We start from the raw sequence: 24863 nt of genomic DNA on the forward strand, positions 1-24863 counted from the left end.
GATATTTAAGGTAGGATCACTGAGAATTTACTTCACCATCAGTACAAAGCTGATTACCTGTTAACTTCAATTATTGTGCCGGTGGCTCATTAAATTGAAGTTGTACGTGAAACATTTATGTTTATTTATGCGTTCATTTATTTACGATCATGCAGCTGAGCAATCGTTTGCTCGTGTGCTTGCAGATTTGTGCGTCGTTGTTTGTCTTTGTCTGAAGGTACTTCACTTTTTCTATAGCATTTCTTCGCTTCTGCAAAATGTTTGCTTTTTCATGCATGTCAATAGACCAGAAATCTCGCTTCTACAGTCTTCAACTTCAAAAGCTCCTTCAGTTTATACTGATAATGTATTATACTTTATGCTACGCAAAACGAACAAATTTTGAAATAAAAAAGAAGTCATTTCTCCATCTGGGTGACCGAACGTCCACTGATGAAAGCAGCGAGATGTGCATTGGAAAACAAAATTGTGCGAGCACATAGCGAAACATCATATGTCCTGCCTACCGATGAGAGCGACAATTGCGTTACCCTTACAGGAGCATAAAAGAAGCAGCAATTTTTTAAAAATGCTGGTCGAGCGACATGATTTGACTCATGTCAAGCGCCCTTCTTTAAATTACACGAAGAGAACGCCTGAAATGTTCACTAACGATAATTCCTTGAGCACATCCGGATATTTGACAAGCAGAGAATATTGTACTGTTTGTCCACTTTTTCATCTTTTGGCACACTGAGGACAACTTTAGTTCTTTCTGTTTGTCTGAATAAAAAGAACATTTTAGCTTGGCTTGCGTGCGCGACGATCGTGAAATAATCGAAATTTCCCGCAGCTCATGAATTCGCCTGTAAGGGCAGGATATTCACGTCCGAGCTCGTACAGATGAACTCGTACAGATGGCGGGAAACGCATTTGTCTCTGCTCTCACTGAGAAAGAGTCTTGGTGCGCCTGAACGACACCTAGAGCACAGAAGAAGACACGTTTGCTGCAGCTATTTTCTGAGCACCAGCCGTGGCCGGGAACAACGCGCAGACCTTCGATGTGCCTCTCTCTCCGATTGGTTTCACGAAGGGTGCGTTCATATGAACGAAACTCACAAAAGATTTGACAGACTAAAGCTGAACGCCGGGGAGGTGATGATGTATACGCGCCATTCATGGCTAGAAGATACGCTGATATTACGTACCGCTAAACTCTAGACCGCAGTGCGAAATGGGCACCTCGACGTGGTCCCAATGGCCCCAATACTGTCAAGGCTGTGCCGTAAGAAAACTGCTGGAAGAGTAACTAAATTCAGCAGAATAATTACAATTAGCTATGAGAAAATTGAGTCCTTTCTTCATAGCAGTGACTTCGACAAGTCATTGCCCAAGAGTGCACGTTGCTATACGCGGTTGTGCTACCAGGTCAGAGCCAGCAATTCGGAATAAATTACGAGACATGTCCAGCGATTCTCGCCTGCGTCCGCTAAGAAAATAGACTGTCGACAATTTGAAAATTCGCATTTAGCACTTTATTTACGTAAGGCAGCTTGTAGAAACTAAGAAATCAGGTGATTCTAAGCGAGTTGTGGTTCAGGTTATTCCGATATAAAAAAGGATATTAATGTACAGTTTTTGTGCAAGCTGTGGATGGTTGAAGAAGAATACGTGATGACCGAAAATCAGCAAACAGGCTGAGTACTTACTGTCAACGGCAGTATCCCTGCGTATTTTGCCGACGACTCGGACAGCGAGGTAATACGCTGACGCCACGAAGAACTGGCCTGGATCAGCGATGATCTGCACTCCACTCGACGCGTGGAAGTAATCATCGGTTGTACGACACACAGACACGCACACCTGCATGCGAAGCTCAGTGTTGAAATGTGAATATCCGCTGCTTTGTTTCTGTCCACATTATTCTATCATCATTCTTATATTTTTTTTAATATGGTAATGCTTCGATAGCTGTACAGAGTTCTCATAGAATTACCTGCGCCAATCACGAAGCTTTTGCCCACGCTAAACATTAAAAGGGGCCCGTTGCTCGTGTTTTTATAGCAAAACTTTATTTTGGTATAAGTACTCTTGCATTTAGATGTGCGAAATGTTTCAGGTGAACTTAGTTCTTTAGGTCACATGTGTCATTTCATTGGTTTAGTGATCGTTGTTTGTTTTTGTATTTGTTTTCCTTTGAGGATCATCCCAAGGTGCCCTCGCTATGTAGTGCTCTTGTGTAATTCCACAGCTTTTTTTGTATTTCCCTCCTTGCACAGCCTTCCAGATGTTTAATAATATCGCGCAGGGGTCTACCGCACGGCTTATAAGTGCCTTACGACAACGATAACCATCGAGATGAGCGAAAGTAAACTCTCAAACGTGCAAAGCACACTCTAGTGCGAGCGTCGCCTGTCATGTTGTTCACTTTAAGGGAATACATCCTTCGCTTATTTTGTGCACGGTCCTGTTCAAAAAAGCTGCTGTGAATCATAGGACATGTGCGACTGTGATGTGCCGCTCACGATGTGCTTTCAAATATATTTTTTTCGTTTTGAAGGGCACCCGCATGTGGCAGAAAACTAAGATGAAAAAGAAAAATGGAAGTTTCGCAGAACATGTGAGATTATTATCACACGTTTATATAAATGACGGGGCATCACACATAACAAAGCCAGGACGTGTGCACTCTTGAAGAGACGAGCTCGGCAGACGACGCTCGGCAGACGACGCTCGCCCTCGAGTCTGGAGTGTGCTGTGCATGTTTCGCGTACTAGCGCCGATCTCGCCTCTTCTCAAAGTTATAGGGTTATCACACGTTGTGTTGCCTAGTGTTCCTGCATATGCTCCCGCCGGGAGCAAGTTGCGCATAGGTCCGGTTTATGATCCAGCTCTGCAGTGGAGCCACTCCTCGCGCGCGCAGGAGGAAAATGCTACGCGGTGCTCCATTTGCTTTTTTGTCTGCTGGTCGCGAGCTGCATGCGGCAACTGTACGCAAGCGCTGAGCAAGATGGCACTTTTTAATGCATGCTAAGCTCGAACGATTGGCGTATCCGGAGAGGTGCCAACCCCCCGAAATGTTTAGTATGTGTGTACATATGTACGCGCACACATACAAACACGCGCACGAATGTACATATAAAGAATAGGACCCCCCTCGATCCTTCCAAATAAAATCCTGAGTACGCCCGTGGCTCGAACAGCTCAAATGTTCGCGTGCAAACGCACATTACTTTGCGAAAAAAGCAGTGCAATGTTTTTCAGCATGCATATGAAGTTTTCTCGCGGAGGCGGAAGGCAAGAAGTGTTTTAAAGGATGTTTAAAGAAAACTTCACACACGTGTGGTAGACAGTTATGTGAGCACATTTTGGCTGCCGAAACGAGACGAATAATGAATGTCGCGGACATAACTACCATGCCTGCAATTATGTCAGTGGCCATTGACCGTCATTCATCACTAAACGTCGTTCACAGCAGCTGCACGTTCTTGATATATGCGGTGCAGACACGTAAATTTAAACGCATTTCAAATGTTCGCATGCGCGCATCTTATGTAAAACTTACTTTTACGATTCATACCGCAAACTTAACAGCTGCTTCGTAGCAGCGAATCTACAAGTATAAAAAGATTCAAGATGCACGAGCTTCCAGATCAAATTTATTTCGTACAAGGGAATGCATGAGCAATGGCTGGTGGTGGCAGGGGATGAGTGCTTCTTCTTGGAGCCTTGGGGGGCAGAATTCAAAGCCACTGGGAAGGCAACAAGTTATTAAGAGTAACAACAGGTTTTTTTTTATTGGACTAATCACATAAGATGATAAACTGGCAAAGTTACTATTCACACATTACAGACTGTCATATGACAGCACATTTGTTTTAATCTCTTCATTCTACTCAGGTTAATTTACTATAACACAGCGCTTATTAAACGTACAAAAATAATTTCCCATTCCTCACGTCGACTAAAGCCGATCTAACAAGCAACATATTGCGGGCGATAAATGCTAAAGCTATCGCAGCTGTCTCATGAGCGGGAGGGCGCGGTGTTTTCGCTTAATACAAAACAATGAACACCAGCACATCAATGGACTTTACCTGAAAAATCAGAACGCCGGCAAAGAAATAAAGAAAATTGAGCAGAGAAAAGCCACGGTGCAGTGGGCAAATTGTACCTGCTAGTATTTACTCTGTTCTGAACACACTTTTCTGGAGCCGCATAGTCAGAACATTCGTACAAGCAACAAAGCGAATTGAGCAAATTGGTAAGTTAACTTTCATGGCGTATATGTGCAGTGCGACAACCGGTACGACCGCGGCTCACAAAGAACCCGTGGCAACTTCGAGAGGTTATCAACCCAGCGTGCCTCAGCCTACCCTGCTCCTCCTCGACGCTTCGCCTCCATTCTCCTTTGCCGCTGTGCTCAACGCCACCTAGATTTTCATCTAGGTAGCGATGCCTTGCCGCGCACTCGACGCGCTCTTGCGTACTTTCTCCGGCGCGCCATTCTCTTCTCCACCTCCAGGTGCCTTCAACCTTTTCCGCTCGCTTCTCTCGCGGCGGCACGCATTATCTCGCCGATTTCTCGGACGGCGCATGTACGCTTGCGTGTAGAATAGTCGGAATTACAGACATCTTAGTCCGCGCCATTCGATAATTTGGACACTCGTGACCTACTGCACCACTGCGCGTCATTCGGCCAACTACTAGAGCAGCAGGAGCTGTGTTTTCGTTCTGATACGTCGCCGGTGCCTCGTCGAAATCAAGCTTGGTCAATCCAGTAGCAGTAGACCACGCAAGAACCACGAGACAAACTAGCTGCTACATTCCTTTGTTTATGCTTTACATATGTAACGGTATTCAGAGGATATATTACATACAGTGCTTCACCTCTGCACGTCTTTCTCGATAAGCAAAACTTCTGTCAAACAGCACATAATTATCCGGGCTCTTTAGATTTCCATTAACGGGATTCTACCATACAAACAAAATGTGGCATCATGCCACTAACGAAAGGAGGAAAACATGTGAGACACGTGATATGAACGACTGCCTTGCTTGCAGGCTTACGTGAACCTACGTCTCCAACAATAATGTTTTTCTTGATGACGTTAAACATAATGAGAGCTTCAGTGTGCCAGTGGTACATCAAGTAAAACGAAGTGGATGTCGTAATCTGATCTGTTTTAGTGCAATAGGTATTGTAAAGAAGTTCCTGAGGATGATTGTTGGTAACATCTTGACGTCACATGGCTGTATTGTAGTTCCCCTTCACAAGTTCTGGTTTGTCCCGTAGACGCTTCATTTTGAGCGCTTCTTGTGGCTGGAGGTAGCCACTGTGTATGGGAGAACGTTCAACAGTTTGGTGAACCAGATTTACGGACGAAGGTGGTGCTATGTAGTGAACAGGGGGAAATCCGGTTCCGTTGAAACCGCAGACAAAACTCAACGTGTAGGCGCCCATGTTGTCCATCACCAGCCACTCGTCGACGTTTACGTCAAAGAACAGCTTCATATCATCGATGCGGTCTAGGGGGTTGCACGTACCACCCCACAGGGTGGTCAACACCTCCATGGGCCTCTCCCGAGGCTCCTGCAGTGCCAAATAGAAAAAAGGAGAGCAGCACATGCTGTAGGAAATCTGGCTCAAATACGTTTTCTTTACATCAGAAATGAGTCCTTATGCCACACTCCTGTGCCAGTGACACGTTGATCGTAGGATAAGTAAGAAACATTTGCCAGGTTCATTTTCCAAGGGGTAGAGACACATAGGATGACGGGGGTATTCTAGTTAAAATGTGGTTATATAGATGATCTGGGCGGAGGTATTTGGACCTAAGGTAGGAATAAAGTCACTTCGATATCGCGCATTAAGTGTTGTCAGAGACAACTTTTGTGGGGATGCGTGACTCTCACGCCTCCCCTGAGATCTAGTTTTCCCGCATGGCTCGTCTCCTGCAGGGCGGCTTCGCCCACCGCGTGGCCTGGCGCCCGCGGCGGTCGGGTGGTACAAGCGCGGTGCGAGAGATGGCGCGAGCGTCGCGCCGCTGCGGGGTTACTCGGGCGTCGGGAGACAAGGCGCTCGGGCTGTTGGGTTCGAGACAGGAAGCGGGACGGCCGTGCCGCACGTGCAGCGACCCTCTTGCCCGGCGGGTCGGCGCGCGGCGGGGACGTATCCCGCGTGCGCGCCGACCCATGCTTCTGCGAGACCGCCTCGCGTGGCCGCCCTCGAACGCGCCACGATTCGCGTGACCATACACGCGAACGACCAGGCCTTGGGATCCAGCATGGGGCGAACATATTCGCTCGCTTCCGGTCGCGGTGAGTCAGACTTCTAGATTTGTCGCGCGCCCATCGGCATGTTTTGTGGATAGCAGCTCAGCTAGCAGGCACTGATCTATGAAAGGTGCAATAAATGCCCTTGTGATTGTTTGCACTACTGTGTTGTCGTTCCTTTGTCCCAAGAGCACGAGTGTGAGAGACCCCACATCTGGCTGCCCAACGTGGGGCCTCTTGGGGCATCGGACGATAGTTTTAACAGTTTGCTTCGTTCGAGACCTTTGTTTGAACCGAAGCGTAGGCCTAGCGTGAATTTTGATCGCTAGCGTCGGCGGCGTGCTTTCTTGAGCGAGGTGATGGTGGCGGTAGTGTGTTTGAACATGTCAACATGCTAAGCCTTTCCGCAAGTGTTTTTTTTTTAATGAAATTCGTCAGTACGAGAGCCACGTGGTCTGCATCCTGGGAGAGCGAGGCTGAGCGCCCGCAGAGCAGTGGCAAGCCTGAAGCGAGTGAGTACGGAAGCCTCGTGGGTGATCCGAATTTCTTATGTAAATAGCTTCTTCTATCTCTTTGACTCGGATGAAGTCGCGGCTCTGGGAGCCGGGTGGCCGCGGGCCACGGGTGCCACTACGGGCTGACTGGTATTGCGGCCTGGCACCGGGCGCTCCGACACCGTCTGGGACGGTGGGCGCCGTCAACTTGGATGCTTCGTGCACCGAGCGGAGTAGGACCACCTCACAGAGCTAACGTCTCCTCGCGGCTGCCTGTTTTGCGCCCATTTTGAGTGTCGTTTTTGGATGCCGGTTGTTGTCAGGGTAGCGACGCTTTAGGCCTAAGGCTTTACGAAGCTGCCTGTCGCACGTGGAGGGACACAACCTGGTGGACCGTGGCGTTGAGGTGTTGCAATTCGCTTCCCTCATTCTATTTAGCCTCGCACGAATTGAAATTATTCGTTGGACTCAAGAAAGCGAGCTTCGTTCACGTGAACTTAGCATCTGAGTAGCTGCCCGATCTTTTGCTAGCCGAGTTGAACATCGTACCACGTGGGCGATGCGCATGCATAATTCCTCTCCCTTACACTACTTTAGTGTTTGCCGAGTGTGTTGAGTTTACGCAGCGTGATTGGAGTCACCCCTGGTTTGCCGTCACCTGCACATCGTCTGCTGCTGCCCGGGACTACGATCGAGCCACCCCGGGCGATGGTGATGCTGTGGCCAGTTCGGCGCGGCGACTTCGGCGGCCTCCTGCATCCAGCTCACAACCCTCGGTGGCGGACAAAAGAGCCGGCGGTCACCGACAGCTACGGCGGCTCTTCCCAGCAGGGCGCGTCGGCGCGAGCGACGCTTGTTCGTACCGACTACTGCGTCGTCGTCTCCGGAGTCCTGGCCTGGCATCGTGCCGTCGAGTCTGCAAAGCTGCCGCTGTGACCGGCGGACGCCAGCGGTGCACCCAAGGACAATGTCGGCTCGCATGTTATGGACAGCGTGCGGACATTTCTTCGGCACGACCACTGTTTAATGTTCTACCTTGTTTGCGAAGCACAGTTTGATGTTAGACCGTGTCACATGTCTCGCCGGAATATGTAGTGATTTAAGGTTGGGGGGATGTGGGGATGCGTGACTCTCACGCCTCCCCTGAAATCTAGTTTTCCCGCATGGCTCGTCTCCTGCAGGGCGGCTTCGCCCGCCGCGGGGCCTGGCGCCCGCGGCGGTCGGGTGGTACAAGCGCGGTGCGAGAGATGGCGCGAGCGTCGCGCCGCTGCGGGGTTACTCGGGCGTCGGGAGACAAGGCGCTCGGGCTGTTGGGTTCGAGACAGGAAGCGGGACGGCCGTGCCGCACGTGCAGCAACCCTCTTGCCCGGCGGGTCGGCGCGCGGCGGGGACGTATCCCGCGTGCGCGCCGACCCATGCTTCTGCGAGACCGCCTCGCGTGGCCGCCCTCGAACGCGCCACGATTCGCGTGACCATACACTCGAACGACCAGGCCTTGGGATCCAGCATGGGGCGAACATATTCGCTCGCTTCCGGTCGCGGTGAGTCAGACTTCTAGATTTGTCGCGCGCCCATCGGCATGTTTTGTGGATAGCAGCTCGGCTAGCAGGCACTGATCTATGAAAGGTGCAATAAATGCCCTTGTGATTGTTTGCACTACTGTGTTGTCGTTCCTTTGTCCCAAGAGCACGGGTGTGAGAGACCCCACACTTTTTATCATTCAGTGCAGGCTACTGTATCGTATTAGTGCAGCGAATCGTAACTTTCATGGGTGTGTGAACCAGCCAAATAAAAGCTTTTGTTGTTAACAGGGGTGGTATAGCGTAAAGCTATTGAAGTATGTTTGGATTCCATTTCCTTCATTAGCCCATTGCAATTTGTCAAACATTCTCTTGGGCAAATGCCACTTCATTTGCCTGCAACAAATCTTCACGAAAACCGCGAGAACTACCAATCAGAAGATGATGTTTACACACTGATTATGCATCATTAGGCCGAATGAAAGAAATTGTTTCTGATTGGACGTATATGTCACCGTTAGCGTTCTGAAATTGACCAAACGGTTTTCGCACCTCACCTACTTCGCCTCTCACTCCACACCACAAAACAGCGAAAACTCACAATGTCGAATTGACGTATGTACACTAAAATACATGAACTTGCCGAACAAAGCTTGACTTTTTTCTAATAGCCACTGAGTAGGGGCCCAGTTCCGATAGGAGCAGAACACGGCTGTCTTCCGATCGCTCTGGCACTGGCTGCCCGGAACTGCCAGCGAGAATCGATTTCTTAGAGTATAACAACAAGCTTGCGTGACAGTATAACGTTTTTGCCCCCTTTACGCAAGGAAGCGACACGGCTCCTCCTTTTTTTATTTACCAAGAATCCGTTCTAGGGGCATTTCTAAAGCCCAGTTGTAAGCTGCCACAATGGTCGACGTGATCTACGGCAGCATAGAGGCACGGGGAAGTGGACCAAGTGGAGACGCAGGCACCACTCTCGTCATTTGATAATTTATTTTCACTTCACAAGCTCAGCCTCATTGAAACGCTCTCCTCTTCTGTCTGCTCGTCGCCTCTCGTCAGCCAATTCGATCAGTAAACGCTGTCACAGTAATGAATGCTATTCGCTGTGAATCCAAACAAAAATCACCTCTTATGAACAAAGAGAGCGTTTGATTGGGCCTTTAAATTACCTTGCGTATCACCACCCGTTCTTGCGTTGGCGGTTACGTGAATTTGACGTCAGGAAATTGGAATTAAATCAGAGTGGAATACCTTGCGTTATAACGCCTCAGGATTAAACATATTCCCAGAGTGTTTAGTATGTGTAACTTCAAAATTTACTATATTTAGCCCACATGGTAGGCAATGCGTGGTTGGTTTGGAAAGCATTAACCAAACTGAATGACGTATATGTCGTAACATGCGATTGTTCAACGCTGAACTTACCTCCAACGGCATTATTTTCACATCGCAGAAGTCGAAGATTTGAGAAATACAGTTGTTCTTGCTCTCATTGAGAAAGACGTCTTGATGTCGATGAGAAACTCCTGTTTAAAAGATAACGAAAGAAATATACAGTAAGTAAGTTTGATGAGCTATCATGATCGAGAACTTGGAGAAAACTGCTGAAGCGGGACATTTCAGTTCAGTTGTAGATGTGCAACCTACAATGTACGTTGTGCCCTGGGGTGCTGGTGCACGCGAACTTTCAGTGCACCACTCAATTTCAATCTACTGGGTAGGTTGCGAAAAAGTGAACCATTTTGCTGGACACGTTGTTGCTAAATTTTCGCTAACGATTCATATTCCCCGGATTTTTTATGCCAATGTCGTGATGTTCCATAATTAAGGGTTGGTCCAATGAGACAACATTTTGTTTTATTTTTATAGGGTATACTGCGGCCACGACGGATCAAGCAGGTGGGAAATTGTTTGTACCATTGCAGAGTTTTGTAGCAGGAATGAAGCCGCGCTGCACACAAGAACACAAAGTGGATAATGCAAATCAAACATCTAGATATAATTACAATTATTAAAGGAAACCGGTTCAACCTGCACAGATAAAATATTACAGCTCATAGGAGGGTGTGAAATAATGCAGCTCCCAATCGAGTGCAATACATATAACCAAGGTAAGATGAAAAAAAAAAGAACTCTCTCCCGAAATACTTCGGGTGTACAAATTCAATATTTTGCAAGTTATGAAATAAGGCTGCATCGGTAAATGACAAATGTAAATGAGAAATAAATGACAAATATTAATGTTCTAATAAACCAAGTAGTGCACTTTCGAAAGCATTTGCAGATTATGATGAAACAATTTTTCAGGCAGTCAATTCTAATCTGTAAAAGTCTACGAAAAAAAAATAGTATTTCAAAACGTTTGCGCGTGTTTGATACGGAAGCTGATTGTGAGCATGCCGATTTTTCGACGTGCGCGACAAGAATGGCTGAATATATGCACGCGCATTCACATTGATTTTGTTGTCATAAAGCAAGACGAAAAATTTAACTCTCGCCATTTTCATGCGCTGCTCCAAGGTTGGGATCTTATTTACCAGCCTTACGGATAATGGAGAATCTGTTCTTTCATAATTGTTAAGTATAAAGCATACTATCCGCCTCTTGACCATCTCGAGCCTATGCTTATCTTTCTAATAGCGGGGATCCCAAACTACTCTCGCATATACAACAATACGCAAAACAAAACTTTTTAGGCAAGAAGGTTTGCATCGGAGGGCGTGTTTCTTAGTTTGTGTCTAAGTATTACCGAATTTCCGAGTAGCTGCTGTACAAATCTTTTCAATGTGGGAGGACCAGTCAAGGTTATTAGTGATTGCCGATCCCAAATATTTGTACTCTGTAGCTTCTAGTACGGTGTGCTTATTAATTTTATTTCGCGAATAAAAATGGTTGTCTTTTATTGGTTATACGTTGCAGCACAGTTTTCTCCGAATTGACCCTCCGAGGACATCGACAGTTCCCTCAGAGGACATTGACCGCTTTATGCACCATCCGTGAAATTTCACTAGGCTACATTTTAATGAAAACTGGTCATTTTGGCTTGTCACTTTTTTTTAATATCAAACAATCGTCAGCAACCACATAATTTGAACATCAGGACACACAGCAGTGGTAATATCGTTCACATACATGGGAAAAAGAATGGGTCCTAACACGGCGATGTTCAGAACAACATATTACCCTCAGCAATGCCATACGTAGAGGATGAGCGCAGCTGTGACTGAAATCTCATCATGTACAGCTACATGAATTACAAAAAGCGGCTACAATATAATTATATGATAGGCACAACAAAAAATAACCCAACAGGTACAGTGACAATGTTGCCTTAATAATGAAATTTAGGCCCCATTTTAATTACCACATGCTCCTAAGAATTGGGTAATTCCTGTTTGATTATTGGCATGGCGCCAACATCACAACCGAAACGCGTATGTGCTAAAAATAATCTAGCTACCTTTAAACTCATAGTCAACGTATTCGTGCTCTCATAATATGATGATTCCAATATGTTTTATGGATCAACTGAACATCGTCATCACGTTCTCTTGGTGTTGCATCGAACTATATCGAGTAAAAATTGCTGCCGCGTTGCACAAGCGCCTGCATTGTCTTTCAACCGATTCCAATCGGAATCCTCCTAATGTTCTGCACCTTTCCTTGCGTTATCCTTTCCTTGCGTTAGATTGAAACTACTGTGGTTAGCGTTATCTGTGAGCGATATCGCCGATGTTGCGCGCCTTAGAACATGGAGCCATTCATCCATAAGCAGCCACATATATTCGCGGCAGTTCTCGCGGTAACGGAAAGCGGAACGCTTATACCTGGTTATTTTCAGCAAAGCTTCGTCGTCGTTGCAGGCACGTAATACTTCTTTTCAGGCGATTTGTTAGTCCACATAGCTAATGCTCCATGAAACTGACACACACACACACACACACACACACACACACACACACACACACACACACACACACACACACACACACACACACACACACACACACACACGCACGCACGCACGCACACACACACACGCACACGCACACACGCACGCACGCACTCACGCACTCACGCACACGCGCACACGTTGAAGATTTCGCTTATGAAGGCTCGCTGTACGCTGGCGAAGGGCTGGCGTACGCTGGCGCTGGCGATGTGGACAGTTCACAACAAAGAAGCAAGGTAGTGTGTTCAGGTGCAAAATTTTACCTAAAGCACAATTAGATTTATTTAAGTGAATTGAATTCTGGGGTTTCACGTGTCAAAAGCACAATTTGATTATGAGGCCATGCCGTAGTGCGGTACTCTGGATTAATTTTGACCACCAGGATATATTTACCGTGCCCCCAATGCACGGGGCAAGGGTGTTCTTGCATTATGCGGCAAATGTCGACATCTGTCCATGGGCAAGCCATTAAGACCAACGTCGAAGCCGCTCTTCAAATTATGAAATTCTAGTATTTCACTTGCCAAACTATAATATAGTTATGAGGGGTGCCGTGGTTCGGGGGTCTTGACTAATTCTCCGTACCTGAGGATTTTTATAACGTGCACCCGATGCAAGATACATGAGCATTTTTGCATTCCACTCCCGCCAGAATGCGGCCACCGCGAAAGGAGGTCGAACCTGCAACCTCTACCTCAGCCGCCCAACACCATTCAAAGTGTAAACTGTTCTGTTTCATTGCCCATCTGCTTGCAAATTAAATTATGCACATTGAAGGGTGGTCCATTAAATATCTTATGCTGTTTGTGTCATCCCTTTCAGAAACTTCTGCAAAAAGAAATTGATAACTATTGCCGCCTTAGCCACCGCGTTAGCACCAGTGGATGTTTTGCCGCTAAGGTGGCGCATGCGACTCCTATTGCTTCGGGCTCATTTCGATGGGGTCTAAAGGAAAGGGTTGGTGTACTTAGATTTATGCGTGCGTTATAGAAGTCACGGGGGCCGAAATAATCCAGTCTCTGACACATACGGTGTGCCTCATAATGATATCGTGTTTGTGGCACAAAAAATGTCCCAAATAAATCTTATATAATTAACCATTACCCATATTCGTTGAACTAGGTAGGTCGATAAAAATATTATCCTTCGCGACATACCGCATAAAAAACATTTCAACGAAGCCAAGCTGTCTATTAAAGAATTACAACCCGTAATGCTTGAACGTAAAAAAAGAAACTAAGTGTGTGACATTTGCCGCCCTAGTACCACTAGACAAAAAAAAATGCAGCAAACTGTAATTTAATTCTTTAAAACTGATGGTAGCGCTAAGAAGGACGGACACACGATGAAAAGACGACACGACGACGAGGAAACGCTATTGACAACTGGTTTATTTTTCGAAAAAGTTCTATATTTAAAAGAATCCCAACACATGCGCACAACCGAACTGCACAAGCCTTCTTTATCGCCATATCGAAAACATGCACGCGAAGTGAGATGAAAAAAAACACCCGAGCAGCAAGAAGTGAACACATGACCAATTGAAGAAAAGCCATACCGTTACGGTTTTTCAAATTTCCCCAGCAGTGTGCGCTCAGCCGAGTACAAATTTATTGAAGCATCGCTGATGCACAGACGCGCCTGTTTTTGTATGTGGAAAGCTTCCAGCAAAGCTCTAGCTTTAGCGCTTGCACTTCTGCCCAGAACCTTTGCTTCCTTAAACCGTGGCACGCACTCGCAAATCATCACATGCGAAACTAAATTCGCAAGTTTGTCTCGTTTTGTTAAGTTTTATTCCCCTGTTTTATTCCCCTGTCCTGCGGCAAGTGCTATATCGGGCAGACGGGGCGTTGCCTCAATGACCGCTTAAGGGAGCACTCTCAAAACTTAACAAAACAAGACAAACTTGCGAATTTAATTTCGCATGTGATGGTTTGCGAGTGCGTGCCACGGTTTAAAGAAGCAAAGGTTCTGGGCAGAAGTGCAAGCGCTAAAGCTAGAGTTTTGCTGGAAGCTTTCCACATACAAAAAAAGGCGGGTCTGTGCATCAGCGATGCTTCAATAAATTTGTACTCGGCTGGGGAAATTTGAAAAACCGTAACGGTATGGCTTTTCTTCAATTGGTCATGTGTTCACTTCTTGCTGCTCGGGTGTTTTTTTTTTCATCTCACTTCGCGTGCATGTTTTCGATATGGCGATAAAGAAGGCTTGTGCAGTTCGGTTGTGCGCATGTGTTGTGATTCTTTTAAATATAGAACTTTTTCGAAAAATAAACCAGTTGTCAGTGGCGTTTCCTCGTCGTCGTGTCGTCTTTTCATCGTGTGTCCGTCCTTTTTAGCGCGACCATCAGTTTTAAAGAATGCATCACCAACTAGCCCAGCACCAAGTTTTATTGTAATTTAATGTCGGAACGCCTTAGCGTTAGTCCAGATATTCGTTATCTAAATGGCGTAAGGCTTGAACATCGGATCGCGTTGCCCTGCGTTCAAATGCTACTGCGTTAAAAATCGAGAACCGTGTTGGAAGGGGAGCTGTCGGGACGCCGATTACACATTTAAAAGAGTTATTTGGGAATTTCATAAAATTCACAACATAAAATATTTTATAACAGAGAAAAATGGAATCCCTTAACTGCTAACGCTTTATACTGATTTTACGATCATTGCTTTCGGCACCGTAGTGCTGTTCTGTCTCTCTAAAACCATCTTTTTTTTAAACCCGCGCATCAGCCGTGCACTTCCGAGGAGTGGCCACCGATACGACATGGCGGACGCCCTAGCAATCGGCGTGTTTTTGCCCATCCTGCACAGAGTAGCGGATGAGGAGGATATATAGCTTTGTTTTACAGGAGAGCTTCCTTCTCGTATTTTTCCGACAACCGTTCGCATTCGTGAGTTGCGAGAGAGGCACGTAGGTACTTTTCTTTCTCGAAACGTGCATTTTCTCTAGATACTGCGAGCAGCAGCGGCACTACGGAGAAGGACGCACTTTGCAACGTTCGTACAGCACTATGCGGCAGCGGTTAAATTTTCCAAAATAATCTCTCCGTTCGCTTTATGGAGAAAAGTGCAAAAGCATTAAGTATCATGACGGCGAGGTTCGCGGTTTCACTTGCGTTTTCGATAAAAACTTTTCTTGCGGTAGCAATCATATCGACACTTCAGGTAAATTTTCGTAGTCGTCGTTCCTGTCGCCGTGATATTCCGCTTAAAGTCCATGTGCAATAACGTCGCGACAGCGCGCTGTACAGCAAAGGCAATTTTGAAAAAACCACGGTCCCCAGCAAAAGCTCCCAGGATTCTTTCTGGCCCCTTTGGGTTGGGCAAACACGAGAAAGAAGCTCTCGTGGCAGATACGAGACAGAAGCCCTAGTGAGTCGAGTCACACTACGCTGGCTTGATGAGGACAGCCGCCAGCGGCGTTACTGATGTGACACCTCGATGACACTCGAGACGAGACTGACCGAAAGGTATCGAGGTGCGCCGGGCAGCACGCAGAATTTTTTTTCGGGTGAGCATTAGCGAGGACAATGGCTGCCTTTCTGAAATATACCATTGGCTTATTTTCCTCTTGTGAATCAAGCACAGTACGTATATATAATAAAGAAATAAGTACTTTGAAATCAGTTTTATTGCTTATGTGATGTAGTCATTTCCGCGGAGCGTAGCTTTGCGGAGCAGTACATTGACGCAGCGATGCGCTTAGGGGATTCCAAGAACCCCCTAATCCTTACCCTGGGTACTGCTTAAGGCGTGCGTCAGCGCCAATGAAACGATTAGATAGCTTTAGCTAGATGTTTGCAGTCCTTTTGACTTAAACCGATGTGTGTATCACGGTGTATATGCACACATCTGATCGAGAGGAACATTAGTGCTTGTTTTCAAAACGCTTATGACGTAGGCTGCATGCAGAACGCTGCCCTGTCTCCCCTGCAGATTCGATTGAGCACAGCGTGATAAAGCGTTCATTTTGCTACGTCGTTTTTGCTGCACGCGCACTGCATGTCGCTCGCGTGTCTGAAGACCTTATAACCCTATAACTTATAATAATAATAATAATAATAATAATAATAATAATAATAATAATAATAATAATAATAATAATAATAATAACATAATTTTTATCGACCTACCTAGTGCAAGGAATATCTGTAATGGTTAATTATATAAGGTGTAGATTATAACAGCAAGGCGGCGATGGCAAAAACGCGCTTTCAATGTCCGCATAATTGCTAAACTACTCCCAGTCATAAATGTCACGGTAATCTTGAATCGCAATGGAAGAAGTACTTTGCATTAGCAGCCGTAATGAATGAATAAAGGAATGGCGAAAGCCATCAGAGACACCGCTATATTCATAGAAATGTTGTACCGTTGTGCTTGTGGGCTGAGCACCCTCGAGAAAAGAACTACAATCATTTCGTTTTCGTTCTTTCGTCCGTTTCCGTTCTTCCGAATTCCGTCCCGAATTCACCCGCAAAAATTCTGTGTGATGACGAAACGGAATATCGTGTCCAACTTGCGAATGTGCTACCGCTGGGTTTCGCATTCAGGCGGTAAAACTTTGTCTTTCTCCAATTGATAACGTGACTTCATGATAACCAAGGCCATTATTGTCATCATCTTATTCGTCGTCACAGAAATGATGCACGAACTTAGGAACATAGGAAACCCAACTTGAAGTTCTTAAATGTCGCGACAGAAAAATGTACGTTATTAAACTACCACCACTTGCATTGTCCTCTGTTATAGGAAGACCAGGGAAACACTGGTGCGCTCATATGATGTAGGCCGGGCGAGGGGGGTCTTCACCGCAGGAATCACGAAATGACGACGAAGCCGGGCATAGTGAGCATGAAAAAAAAAAGTTGAAAAGATTGCATTCACTTCACTGATACATGGATGTGACTCTCATCTCGGTCTCGAGCGATCTTATTAACACGTTGGCAAGCACGGCCTTAAATAACGTCTGGTGGTACTGTCGTCGTCTCCGTCTTCTTCCGGAGACTGTCTTTCCCTTTTGCCCATTCCGGCTGTCAGCTCTGGAAAAGGGGGTGACGTCGTCTTGATATTTGGTTTCTGCTTCTATCTTTTTGTATCAGCTCGCGGAGAACGAGGTGGCGTCGATTTGGAGTAGAGGGCAACTATGTTGACGTGGGGAAGCCCGTTTGAATGCTGCTCACACCTGACAGGTCGATCATAACAACGCCAAATCAAGGAGATGACTCGCGTTTACCCGAAATGTTTTCGTCTAATACGCATTTGCTTGCTTCAAGAAAACATTAATGCCGTTACGCCGCAACGATTTGATCTTGCTTTTTTCGCATTCAATTTCCCTGTGCGGTTTCGTACGTCAACTATATTACACGTCTTCACGAGTTGTAAGAGCAGTATTCAGTTAAAAGTTGTTTCTCGTGTCTTTGTTACTCACCTCGCCCTTCGTTTCAGCTGCAGGTTAAAGAGCCCCCTCAGACACGCACAATTCTGCCCACACGCGGCGCTCCCACACTCACCGTCGATTACTACGTCATTGCGTCTCTTGCCAACGACTCTCAGGACGAGGAAGTAAGCAGATGTGCAGAAGAACTGGCCCGGCTCCGCGATGATCTGCACTCCACTTGATTCCGGAAAGTGTTCATCGATTGACCGCTGGATGCACTCGCAGGCCTGTTTCAGTAACAGGAACGCACAGTCACTGTGCAAGCTGAACGAATGCTACACAAGGCATTTGATAAGAGGATTCACTGCTGCACAGTTATTTGCGCACGCACATGAGCGTGTGTGCCGTGTAGATAAGTTCAGAACTGCCTACATGGAACCACAGTCACTATATTTCTCATTCCCTATAAGTACACAGTTTGTGCATAATTTGATGCATTATTGAAAGCACGGAAATATATTGATGCTATATTCCGCTCAAGAGCTTTGCTTAATTGCTTGTACATCGTCAGACATTTAATTGTGAGTATAATTTCATTACAATTTATGCATCAACTTAATAGGTAAGTTTGAATCTAAGTCAAGTAGCGCAAAATATGTTTAATGAAATTAACCTGTATGAACTTATGATCCCCACGCAGTGCACCTGGAAAACCACCTCCCAGGTCCAGCACCGTCATAGGATTTCCAATATCTGTTGCTATGTCGAACACAATCCTGGCCCGCTCTATTGCGCGGCTAAATATTTCCGGGTTCTCATGGATGGATACCACCTGGAAGCTAGATTTAAAGAATACACTTTAAGGAACATGACAATGAAACACGTGCCATTCCTGATTTCATACCATTATGTTACGCCAAATTATGGAAAAAATATTCCTCAAATATTCTACTCAACCCGCCAACTGAAAATTCCATGTAATGCTAAAAGCATACCAGTTTACCCTAATCGTTCTGTGGGTGGCCTACACTGCACTCACCAAGGCGCCACTGTCTGTTGACAGTGGCGCAATGTTCAAACTGTCCACCAGGCCACCACAGGTAAACGAACGGAACACACTAAATATTCCTGATGGACTTACGATAGACCATATAAAATTTGCCACATCTCGCACAGAAAAGAATCAGTTATGTAGTAGGTACTGCGTGCAGTGCAATTCAGATATGGCTATATACGTTTAGGTACCCTAAATTCAGCCATTATTCTTCTTAGAAGCGCGTCACTGAAGGGCACGTAATGTTTTTCAGGAGTCTCCGTTTAGGGTGCACTCACACTACATCACTACATCACGTCGCTAGCCAATCGCTATTGTTTTTGGCGCTCAAACTGCCTCTAGTTTAGCCTGCATAGGGCGTGCGATCTGTCAGTGCCAATGACACAAATTTTGTGCACAGAGTTAAAAATGGCATAAATATCGGCACGCTCGTTAAGAGTGTACAGCTTCATTTCCTATCACTGACGCTGTAGCTGGTCACTTGTGCTAATGGGTTCAAAAGGTGACAGATACATTTAGAAATTTCAAGCTGATAAAGGTAAATTCTTGCAGCATGCCTTACATTGGATTCATTTCAGAATTACTCGGTCAAGAACAAATAATACCTACCTGGCATTTGCGGTGACACCGCGCTCAGCATTTTGCGCGCTTGTAAATTTACAAATGGTAATAGGCTTTCCGCAGTGGGCAGTAAACCGAAGGACGATAAGCTGCTGAGGTTCAACGCAGAAAGAAATTCACATGAACCTCTTTGTCACTCGAAAATTTGCAGGACTATATTTAGTCACTTGCGCGAGGCATGATTCGTGCATGCACGCCTAGTAGTCAGATATATCTGTACAACGGGACACTAAATCGTCCGACATATTATGGAAACAATTTGTATCCTCCTGAATTTGCTTTTGAATTTATCATCCTGAGTGTCGCTTTAAATCGTAAGAAATGCTGTTAACAATACTACATGACATTCCAATTTTTTTGTCTTATTAGAAGGTTTCACAGTAACCGATGTCACAATAAATGCCTTTGAAAGTGAAATAAAATATCAACATTTTCAGCACTGGCTTGAATAAAGTGAACACGCGTGATCAAGCGCATGCAATACTCACGTGACCCCAACTACGTTGCAATTAAGGTCAAGCGCCGACTTCAAAATGTGTCTTGCATCGTCCACGGAGCAGCCGAATTTTTTGTTAAAAAATGTGTTGCAATCCTCGTTGTCAGTTTTTATTCGAAGAAGCAATCTGCATAGGAAGTAACAGTTGGCACTGTACCATTACACCTTTATTGAAATCCGATTTTTTTAATTCTTTTTTTCTCTCTCTCACCTATTGCATCCTTTGCCCCTCCCCTGGTACATGGTCCAACCAGAGATAATCTCTGGTTAACCTGCCTGTCTTTCATGTGCCTTTCTCTCTCTCTCCTATTTTTATGACCTGTTAAAGAGCTGTGATCGACCAACTACATCAGTTGGTTCTGTGTTGGTACAGGAATTATTTCCCGAATTAGAATGTGCAATTCATATTGCTCAGTTGACATCTGTCATATTTAGAAAAGATATGTGCTTCCAAGGCATGGCTTAGTCAAAATTGCTATGGGAGGCCTTGGTTCTGCAGTGAGCACAAACAGGCTGGTGGTGATGATAAAAAATGATACCATATGTAAAAAGCTATATTTTCACGCGTGTTTAAAATTGATTTTTGTTACGGGCGCTTTAAATTAGATAAGTCAGTTCCAATCGTGATTACAAATTCTTCGTAAATATTATTGTAAAAGTAATGTTCTTATATTCATTGGAGATTTATGTTATAAACCGTAGTATGAGCAAGTCCCCACCTGGCCTTCTTGTCTTTGACCTTGTGCAATTCCTCGATGCAATCAAAAGTCATCAGTGTGACGCCGTGTTCCTCAGCGAACTTCACGTGAGATGTGCTTTTCACAGTGTGGGCGTAAATAATGCGATCCGGATGAACACCCATTTCCAGAATAGTCCTGATTTCGTTCTGATGTAGAGAAAGAGCCCAGTTGGGAAACAATACATCGCGGAACAGTACATTGGTGATCACTAGAGGAGGCACAAAGTGTCATGTATTCTTAGCAATAAGACATACAAAAACACATAAACGAAAAAAAATCGTAACGTGCTCTTTAAGTAGGGGCCATATACAAGCAAGCACTGGAGAACTCTAACCTTACCTGAAAACAAAAGGGACTAAGAGCGACATCATTTTAAGAACACATTAGAACGAGATCATTTCAAGAGCACATTGTGCCAGCTCAATAACGCCGCACGTCACCACAACGTCATCTTGAATTTCACGCATTTTTGTTGCGTTTCGCCCTAGGAAAATAGACAGAATAGTGTCTGCATCAGGAGATAAAAATCCTTTATGAAATAAATAGCAGAAGCATTGGCCTCAGTTTGACAACTCTATCATGGTATTCCGAGTCAGAATAAATGGAAGCGAAGAGAAAGACGGTTGTGCATAAAATGTCCACTACCCCCAACGCTACACTATACGTGTGAATAAAATGTACCCACGGCAGCGCCAACTGCACAGGGGCCGGCGAGGTCTCGCCTGGTGTTAGGTTTTTCCTCTTGCCCATTTTTTGTGTAAGAACTAAATAAACATTGAACTTCAAACTTTAAATATAAAACCCATGTAAATGAGGGAGGGCCCCTCTTCTACCTGCTGTATTCATCATTATTTAGCTAGATGCGATTGACAGTAGTTAGTTTCCGAGTCAAGTTTGGAATCAAGTTCACTTCTTGGTTTGTCAGGAACACTTCACGCAATGAAAAGGCCATTAGTATGCTTGTTACCCTCTCTCCTTTATTTCTATTCCCCTTCTCTCTTCCCCCAACGTTGGGTACCCAAAAGGACGCTTGACTACTTGGCATCCCTGCGTTCCCTTCTTATATCTCTCTCGACTGCACTCAGCTGCATGCTTGCTTACTTAATTAACCTCTTTATTTCTGAGACCATGCGCCATCATCCTTTTGATTTGGTTATTACATAAAGGAGGCTGTTCTCCCCAAATAAATGTAAGCTTCCGACGTAAGGCAACATCGAGAAAATCACTCGACGAATAACTGCCTTTGCATTTTCCATATCCACCACGCATCATAAATTCAATCATTTATTTTCCGGTGCTTCATGAATATACGAATTATAGTCTGATGTACACTTGTCCTTACCGTGTTTGAGCAATCAAAATTCACTCCAAGGGAAGCTAGGACAGCAAGAAGAACTGGGTCTCCACAAGCTTTGATGGCTGAAAAGCAAAAAGGAGCGGAGGTAGAACCTAATTGCTCCCCATGATCTCCTGACAGCTACCATACCCGGCCAGGGTGTGGTAGCTGTGTCACTAAAAATTTTTGCAAGGTTGACACTTTTCATTACATGGATACTCTATACCATGAAAATAGCTCACGAAGGATCGAGCAGCTCACCGTAAAAAGGTGTTACGCGCGGTAGGTGCTGGCGCCAGAGTTCCACCTTCTGAACGATGTCTCTGACATCACAGACGAAAAATGAGTCGTCTTCTTTCTGTGGCAAATGAAACGTTCGGTGAAATGCACATGCGCTTTGGTATAAAATATATAACGGCTGATTTAAGAATTCAAGTCAGGCTCATACGATAGGCCACTCGGATCTTCCCTTCCCTTATTTCAGTTTTGCTAAACGACTCCCACCTTTCTTATTTATAGCTATACATAAACGACATACATGAAAAAAGGAGCCGCCTCTATACAAAGCCCTACAACCATGCAATAACGGAGCGGCGAAGTGATGGCACACGACACCTCAGAAGTCAATACCCAATTCGTGCTCCTTGTGCTACCGGTGCGCAATGTGCGACATTTCATTGCTTCCAAACTCCGAGGATCGTGCTGCTATCAAAATACGAGATACGTAACTATCGTATAATTTCTCACGAATGTTCCTTAAACTTAAAGGTTCGAGAAAGCATCATAAGCGGTGTATGTACGAGGGACGTTGCGAAAGTAAGTTTCGTCATTTTTCTTTTTAAAAGAAGATGGTACACCAGATGAAACGAACAATCGCCATAATCATCGATGCTTGTTGCTGGTTCAACGAACGAAGGAGCGTCATCGAAGGAGGAATGACGAGTGCGGAAAACGCCGAAGAAGAGAGAGTAGCAGCGAGCCGGCGTGCCCGAAGCTATTCGAGTACAAAAAACGATGGCAGACAGATGTGTGCTGACAATGTAGTCGCCAACGAAAGTGCGTACTCTTATTCGGTGTGAGTGGGCACCTGTTCCCTACATTGAACGCCGGACTCTCGACATTCCACTTATAGAACAATGCCGAGGTGCAGCAGGCTGTGTGACATATCCCTGCATTGCAGGGCACCGAAATTTACTGGAGTAGTTTGTTTGAACTATATAACCAATTGCCATTTGTTGGGCGTGTTGGTAAACTGACCTTGAAAGCATATTTAGAGCCAGCGCACCAGGAGCGAAGGGAAACGACACCACAGTGCGTTAATCTCACAACTTTATTTTCAGGAAACTACTACATAGTTAACCCATGCACAGTCACGCCACATCATCCAAAATTCTAACCATTCAGAAAAGCCGTGTCCTTATCTAAGAAGTCGGCCGAAGCCGCGCTGAGACACGTATCACTATCCCAACAGCTAGCCTGAGCCTCTATAATCTCTCGCACATCTTTATCTTTGTGCTTCGCAAGAACACGGGAGGACCCATACACCGGCTCACTGCCGCATTCCTGACAGTGAGGTGACAGATGACCGTATCGCTTGTCTCATGTTTAGACTGCGTTCTTACCGATTACGAGAACACAGTCTAAACGTGAGAAATAAACAATACGGTCATCCGTCAACGCACTGTCAGGAATGCGGCAGTGCGCCGGTGTATGGGTCCTAGCTGCCGTCTTCTTTCGAAGCACAAAGATAAATATGTCCGAGAGATTATTGAGGCTCATCCCATCTGCTGCAATAGCGATACGTGTGTTAGCGGTCTGCTTCACCTTGCTTAGCTTGCGGTGGCTCGTTGACGATTGCGGCGGCGTCCAACGGGACGTTATAAAAGCCGACAAAACGGATGCTCAGTGGAAACATTTGGCAGAGCGATTTCATATACGTGCCGAGCGGGCTCGACAATGTTATACAGCCAGGGAAAATTTTTATTATACGGGTAGTGAAGAGGAGGACGAAGAAAACGCTCTTGTGTCGGCTGTGCGCGCGACCAGCGTTCGTTTACTGCAGGTGCAACTAGACTGTGCCTATGGTATCTCATAATAAATCCACATATTACATTTCGTGCAGGTGCTGTACTCCCCGACCTCAAGCTGGAACTTCGCAGCCGAACCTTGACAACTGTTCCAGCCGCTACCATGAACCCAACAATCCGCTTGGAGCATTAGCCGCTCCTATCATGTGCAGCGCCGTCCGGCTTACGCGGGACCCTCCTGTTTTTAGCGGATCAGGTGAAACTCATATGGAAATTGGCTCTCTACCTATGAGCGCGTCAGTGATTGCCAGCAAGTCGCCATATCGTCAATAGCCATGTCGCCAACAAGTCCTCGCGCTTCTTCAGAATTTTCGCTCGTCGTTTGATTGTGAACAGCATCTCTGGGGCGTACGGAAACCGCCACTCACAGTGCTCACACTGGTTCCCATCCTCCTTTACGCCAGCGACCATCATTAGCCTTTAGCCGCGCGACAGATCATTAACGAGGAAATCGACGGTATGCTGCACCGTGGCGTCATTCGCCCTTCCCACAGTCCTTGGGAGTCTCCTGTAGTATTAGTACACAAGAAGGACGGGTCAATACGCTTGTGTGTGGATTACCGTTTATTCAATAATATCACTCGTAAAGATGTCTATCCGCTGCCTCGGATAGATGACGCCCTCGACTCCTTACAAGGCGCGGAGTACTCCTCATCTCTGGATCTTCGCTTCGGCTATTGGCAAGTGCCGATGGCAGAAGACTACTGTGAGAAGGCAGCTTTCATCACACCCGATGGCTTGCACGAATTTACCGTGATGTCATTCGGGTTCTGCAACGCGCCCGCTACTTTCGAGCGTATGATGGACACAATCCTTAGTAACTACAAGTGTAAAACATGTCTGTGATACCTTGATGATATCGTAATGTTTTCGCCAGATTTCCCGACGAACCTCGTTCGCTTGCGTGAGATACTGACCTGCCT

The 24863-nt window shown here is 45.7% G+C and overlaps 1 protein-coding gene across 1 annotated transcript; it reads right to left on the bottom strand.

Annotated features, from left to right (window-relative positions):
• Positions 1-5224: 5224 nt before the first annotated feature.
• Positions 5225-24329, bottom strand: LOC142570382 (ornithine decarboxylase-like). The gene is made up of 9 exons (XM_075678770.1): positions 24309-24329; positions 22115-22211; positions 21860-21936; positions 20497-20663; positions 19770-19904; positions 18280-18445; positions 17740-17893; positions 9701-9801; positions 5225-5572 (listed from the first exon to the last, which is right to left on the bottom strand). The coding sequence occupies exons 1-9, from the start codon at positions 24327-24329 to the stop codon at positions 5225-5227; spliced, it is 1266 nt and encodes a 421-aa protein (XP_075534885.1).
• Between the last annotated feature and the right edge of the window lie 534 nt (positions 24330-24863).

Source organism: Dermacentor variabilis, chromosome 2 (genome assembly GCF_050947875.1).
Source record: "Dermacentor variabilis isolate Ectoservices chromosome 2, ASM5094787v1, whole genome shotgun sequence".
NCBI lineage: Eukaryota > Metazoa > Arthropoda > Arachnida > Ixodida > Ixodidae > Dermacentor > Dermacentor variabilis.